General features: G+C 48.9%; 1 protein-coding gene across 2 annotated transcripts in view; it reads right to left on the reverse strand.

Annotated features, from left to right (window-relative positions):
• NSMCE2 (NSE2/MMS21 homolog, SMC5-SMC6 complex SUMO ligase) overlaps positions 1-6,689 on the reverse strand; it is a 232,239-nt gene that overhangs the window by 4,226 nt on the left and 221,324 nt on the right. For both annotated transcript variants that reach the window (XM_006770962.2, XM_006770963.2), the window contains 2 exons: positions 4,129-4,229; positions 3,615-3,721 (listed from right to left, as the gene is read on the reverse strand). In XM_006770962.2, the coding sequence (XP_006771025.1) occupies positions 3,615-3,721; positions 4,129-4,229 (208 nt within the window). The remainder of the gene's footprint in view (positions 1-3,614; positions 3,722-4,128; positions 4,230-6,689) is intronic.

Genomic DNA, 6,689 nt, shown 5'->3' on the forward strand with positions numbered 1-6,689 from the left:
GGACATCTGTATACTTTCAACATTAAATTAATAAAATCGTAAGACAGCTTTATTAGTCAGATAAACAGGTTATTATGAGAGATATTCCAGGAAATCATTCTAACAACTGTATTTAGTTAGGGCTGATGTCTCACCAGTCTTATTCTGACTCAAACCAAGGGACAGGTCCTGCCAGAGACCAGGGCAGGGAAGTAACATTTAGTCAGCGCCCAGCAACACAGTGTACCTGGAACTCCAGCCTCGCAAACACAGTCAGACATCCAGGAGGAAGAACGGAGACTTCTCAAATGCATGTGTCACAGACATTTTAAACAAAGGGACCCAGAGCTGCTCATCGTGCCGGCGTGCATCAGGGAAGTGACATGACTCCATGCTTCATCGGAGCCTATGAGGTGGACTGTGCAGAGGCCCTAAATCCCATCTCCTGCCAAGTGCCCCTCGTCTTCAGGCCCCGCCCACTCCCCACGCTCTTTTCTCTCCGTGTGCTCCTGATGATGTCTTAGACGGCTCCATGGGTCCTCCACCTCTGACCGCCCTTTCATCGCTGAGGGTCCACCACAGGCCCAGGGCCAGGTGGTGAGGGCAGCAGGGCGCAGAGCAGAGCCTAGCCAGGTCCTGTCCCTGCTGGCTCTCAGGTGGTGGTCACGTCCAGCGCAGAGCTGCGTCTGGGCTGGCAGGTAAGTGGGGTTGACTCCTCTGTGCTGACCACCTCACAATCAATGTCTCCAGCTCAGCGCTCTCTCCCAAGTTCAAAAAAATCCACATTTCGAGCCTCTAAGATACTTCCAAATGGCTGTATCGCTGCGACCTCAAACTCCATGTGACTTAGATGTGTTCTGCTCCTAGGCCCTCTTGGTTGTCTAACATGTCCATCCTTCTAGACACCGTTTATAAATTCCAATCTTCCTTCACTTCTCTTCAATGTTCAGTTACCAAATCTGACAGTGTTCCTCTGAAATCACTCTCATCTTCATTCCCCTTTCAGATCCTATCTCGCCTCAATCCAAGCTCTCATTATTTATAACTCAATATACTGCAAAAACATCCTAATGCCTTTAATACACACACACACACACACACACACACACACTCACACACACTTCAGAGAGGAAGGGAGATAGAAACATCAGTGATGAGAATCATTGACTGGCTGCTTCCTGCACGCCCCACACTGGGGATCGAGCCTGCAACCCAGGCACGTGCCCTGACTGGGAATCAAACTGTGACCTCCTGGTTCATGGGTGGTGCTCAACCACTGAGGCGCACTGGCCAGGCTCCTCATGCCTTTTTAATCCATCCTGTGAACTGCTGTTGGAGTAACTTCTTAAACTCCAGGGTGGCCTACCTTACTCCCTCCAAATAATGTCCTCTCATGTCTATAGAATAATAGTGGCAAAAAAATGACGACCATGATGATGATGGGATGACGTGTGCTGAGTCTTACCATGTGCCAGGCACTTTAAACACTTTATATATATCTTATTCAAATTTAAGACATACTAATCAGGCAGTTACAACTATTAGCATCAATTTATAGATGAGAAAACTAACAAAATCATGACATTTAACACCCTCTATACTGAGCCTTTACACGACTCCTCTATTGCTCTTATCCATTATCCTTCTATTCTCCCTCCAACACACACTCCCTGAAACAGTCCCTACTATCCACCAAGCAATCAGCTCTGAGTGGGGTGAGCCCCTCGCTCAGAATGGTTTTTCTTTGCCATTCCGAAATCTTTCTCATTTTTTAAGTCCTAGGAAAAACGTTACCCTCTCTGTCAACTGCCGGGAGCTGGTCCATCCTTGCTGTTTCAAGGGACCTGGCATATATGGCATACTGTTCTTAATATGTTTGCTCACCTTCTTGGCGCTATGTGTTTTAACCAAGGTCACCTCTCTGAGAAATTGTTCCCTAGGTAGGGATTTTCCCCTGAAGTTAGGGAGGGAATAAAACCCCTTCACTAAGTGCCAGGCGGGTAATTAATCTCTTTAACTATGAACAATCATGCTTAAGCTACATAATCTTTACTCCCTGGAAACATGGACACAGAACCGGGCCAGAGATCCTATACAGAACTTGGCTAGAGATCCTGGCTAGGCTGCTGATCAACTGAACGCTGTCTCTGTGTCATTCCTTCTTCGCCGACTCCGTCCACACCTTTGGGGACCCCTGGACCTGCTGGGGATGAACCCCAGCAGTCAACCTCGGAGACTTCTTCCACTTGGGTGTAATTGTTATTATTAAGCTATGAGAATCCGAAGAGTTTGCAGAATCTGAACCCAAGTTATAGAAATATGAGAAATTTATTTTTTCCTAAATGGCAAGTATCACACAAGAGCTTCCAAATATGCACAATTCAAAAAAGGCCAAGGGCATGAGAAAGCCAAAGTGTGCAATTAAGAAGATCCACTTAAATGTGAAGCCGTTCTAGACGTACTCTCCCCCCCACCCCCGAGTTTTCCCCCTCCCCCTGGGACTGTGAGAACGTGCTTTGTACCAGAGGCTGCCCTTTGCAAACCTGACTCCTGGAGAATATTCCAAACTAAGAAAGAAGAGCTGGAAACAGAACTCTGGGAACACCTCTTCTTAGCAATTATGTTAAAAATGGACACTTTGCTTTGCAGAGAATGAAGAGAGGAAAGAGTTCATAGAAAAGAAAGGCAAGAAGTTCAGAAACAAAGAAAAGGATATTCACAGGGTGAAACGGGAGGTTTCACTAGGGAAATAGAACAGTACAACTGTAAGGTGAAAGCTCAAAGCAGATAAGAATGCACTCAACTGTCTCCATTTTGCAACCAGTAGGCCGGCCTCCTAGAATAAATAGGGTCAATCACTTGACTGAATGACCATCGAGATAGCTGCAGTCTCCAACGCCCTCTCTCTAAGCCCACACCCGTGAGGGGTGGTGGGGATTCCAACTCCAGGTCCGGACCGCACATTTCTGGGCCCTGAGAAGCAAGCCCACATCCAAGGACTGTTATCACAAGTCCACTGAGAGCTGGCCACACCTGCCATTCCATTCCTGGTGATAATTCCAAGTCTGTGATAAGAGTGTAACACCTCCCCAAGTCAGCCTCCAGGAGCCCAGCTGTGTCCTCTGTGGTCATGGGAGGCAAGGGGGTGGGGTGCGTTTGAGAAGGAGGTAGAAATATCCATATGAAAGATCCTTCAAACATTCCAATTTAAAAGTGATAATAATTTCTCATTGACCACCTATCCACACATTTACTTAAACCTTTGGGGAAGTTACTGAAGTAATTAAAGATATGAAAGATTGTTCGTCTTTCTCTTAGTATCACAGTTCTTTCATTTGTTTTCAGGCTATAGCACCAATTCACCAAACTCCTGTTACCTAATGATGACAATCCAATCCGACTCCTCTCTCTCCGACTTTAGAAACGTGTGGCTGGCGTTCCCTGGCTCTTCCCGAGGAGGTTACTACCCTTTTCCTCCTGGATTGTTTTCCCAGAAAGCCAGCCCCCATGTTTACGCCATCTGGGAGGCGGCTTACTTGAGGGGGCCGGTAAACACCTTTTCCCGTGGCGTGAACTCAGCGCTTCTGCCAGCCCAGCCCTAGGAAGGCTCCACTTCCCTTCCGGGACCAACTCACCAGGCCTTTTTCTTCCGTCGGTGCTTGGACTCGATCATTCTAACAATGGCTTCCTCTTCGTAGGTGTGGCCGCACACTTTATTTTTCACTGGCTTCTTCATTTCCAACTGCAATCAAGGAGACATGAGGCTTTCAGGAATGCTAATGACCAACTTCCAGTAACTTCTCCAAGTCACTGATTGCTTGGCACTGTTTTTTCCTAGTTGGGCTTTCTAAGTTTAACCTCCCAATCTCCAGGCTTAATTAGGACCGAGGGCCACAGAAAAAACAGCAGGGAGACCAGTGGTAACACTGTCACGTGGCCTGTGGGCCAAGGGTTTACTCCCAAACGGTATGACTGATTGAAAAGTCTTTCCAGCCCACGGACCTCCCGTGTATACACTCTGATCCCCATCCCTCCTTCTTCCTCCCTTCGTAACCGTGGACATGAAACCCAGTCAGCAAGCACACAGGAGCCCCTGGCCTCTGCAAAGAGAACTGCTCTGGTTTCAGGGGAGGAAGGAGGACATGGTACCTGCGTGATGGGGCAGATGAAGTTGGTCTGACTCTGGGTCACAATCATATCTTCGTCAACCCCCTCTGGTCCATCAGCCTCTCTGTCCGCTTGAAGACCGTCTAGAAGCAAAAAGGGAAGTGGCTGAGCCTCCGGGTCCACCATGCCAAGGGCAGGAAGGAGTGGAAGGAAGGGGGCAATAGTCGCTCAATGGTGCCAGCCCCTGTGCGGGGCACCTGGATGCCTATTAACCCTCCTGCCCATTTTGGACGAGGAGACGGAGACAGAGCAGTAAATCATTTTCCCAGTTCCAGAGGATTCTTCTGAAGGCGTGCTGTCCAGGAACCAGGAGTGCGGCTTTGGTGTCCCACGGACCTGGTTATCTCTCACGCCCCGCTGCGAGGCCTTGGCCAGCCAGGCCTTTCTTAAAGCTCCACTGACAGCTTTGTTGCAAAAATGAAGAGATGGAGAAGGTGTTGCGCTTCACGCTGCCCCAGGCACGAGGACGCATTCACTAAACGCAATGACTGTTAGGTGGTGCAGGGGTTCTTTAAATTTTTGGTCTTAGAACCCCTCTATTCTGTTAGATGTTATTGAGGGACAGGAAAGGGGACAGACAGGAGAGGAGGAGAGTCAGGAGCAGAGCGGAGCCTTCTCTCGGGTGGCTCTCCAAGCCGCCTCCTGTGGCGGCCACTGCCCACCTCTGCGTGTGTTTGACCGTCTGCGTAAGAGTGACCCCTGTCCACGCCTCGCAGGGCTTGTACTGAACCAGTGGCCGGTTTCCGACTGCAATGTGGTATACAGTGGACTTCACCGGAAAGTCTGTTAGATGAGTTACAGAGCTCAGCCAGCGTGAACGGCTGTGGGTTTGTTTTTTATTTTCTATTTTTAAATTTCAAAACGTAGAGGAAGCAAGAAAGCACAAGTCAAATGCACTGCCAACCCCGAGGGAAGGCGGAGTGGGGAACTGGCACCGTAGGTGGCTACCAACATGAGTGATCACGGAAGGAGGTCTGACGCGTAAGCCGAGGAAGAATGCCAGCGGTGAGTAAGAGCCCACAGGCCAGCAGGCTAAAAGGAGAAAGGCTCTCCGAAGCTCAACTTCTCTCCAGATAGAGCATTCCCTCACCCGAAACCTGTATTTATAGAAAGTGATATTGACGCTGGCATTCTACAACGTGCTAACGAAAGGTCACATCTGGCAATAAATGTCACTTAACACGAGTTTAGCTGACCTGAAGACACAACTTTTTGATAAGCCCAGTATTAGAAAATTGGAGGGAAAAATACAGATCAAATCAGGCAGGGAATACTAAAACCAGGGGGCCACCCCTCACTCTCCCAAGTTGTTTGTTATTAAAGAGATCTCAAACGTTTTTTCTGATTACAAAGAGAAAAACAAGAAAACTGGCCCTGTTGTTTGCCACGAACATATTAGAGGCATGCTGTTGGTCTGTGCCAGCTGCCGACTTCTGAGCAGCGGGGCAGAGCTCGGATGCACCCTCCCATCCAAGCCTGGGCCCCGGCCCCAGCGAGGTGCCGAGGTTGGAGGTCTGGGCAGGAGCTGGCATTTACAGAGGACCCATGAGGGATGCCAGTGGCTTTCCTGTGATTCATTTGATGCCCTAAAGTGAGCACTACAGGGGAGAAGCCAGGGGAATACTTGAAGCAGTGTGAACAGTTCAGGATTCCAAATGCCATGAACATTCCCCAGTGATGTGAACTGGAGGAGGGCGGTGAAGGCCTTTATTGGATCCCAAGATGTAGGCTCACGGTTAGTCAGTTATGACTGTTAATGAGGAGCTAAGAAGGGCTGCCCTCAGCCTTTCTCACTCAGTCATCATCTTCCTCATGGCTCAAACCAAAGCCTTTGCAATTATTCTTGATTATTCCTTTTCCTTCATTCCTCTCATCCAAAACATCAGCGAGTTCTATGGACAGTTTCTGAGCTACATTCCGTAATCCGGATCTAGATTCTTGATTTCCACTCCATCTTAGAACAAACTACTGCGGCCTGCTGCCCGGACCTATGCAGCAGCCTTCTGGCGAGACTCCGTGCACACTCTTCACAGTGGCCCATGCAGCCCACCTCTCTGACCATCTCCTCTCACTCACCAGGCCCAAGCAATGTAACCTCTTGGAGAGGCTTCTCTGGCGCCCCAGCCTAAGAAGCCACCTGGGCATTCCCCGTGACATCCCTTTGTGACACTACCCATAGCACTTATCTGTGAGCTGTTTTTATTTTTTAAGTAACTTTTTATTGATTTCAGAGAGGGAGAGGAAGAGATAGAAACATCAATAATAACAGAGAATCATTGATCGGCTGCCTCCTGCACGCCCCACACTGGGGGTTGAGCCCACAACCCGGGCATGTGCTCTGACCGGGAATCGAACCGTGACCTCCTGGTTCATAGGTCCATGCTCAATCACTGAGCCACGCCGGCCAAGCTAGATGTAGGAGTTTTATTGACTGCCTTACTTTCCTTGCTGTAAGTTTTCCAGGCATCTCTCCCAGATTCTGAATTAGATGAGGCTCAACTTAACATTCTAGAACCATGTAGCTGCTTCACCCCCACCACCCG

This window comes from Myotis davidii, unplaced genomic scaffold (assembly GCF_000327345.1).
Source record: "Myotis davidii unplaced genomic scaffold, ASM32734v1 scaffold765, whole genome shotgun sequence".
Taxonomy (NCBI): Eukaryota; Metazoa; Chordata; class Mammalia; order Chiroptera; family Vespertilionidae; genus Myotis; species Myotis davidii.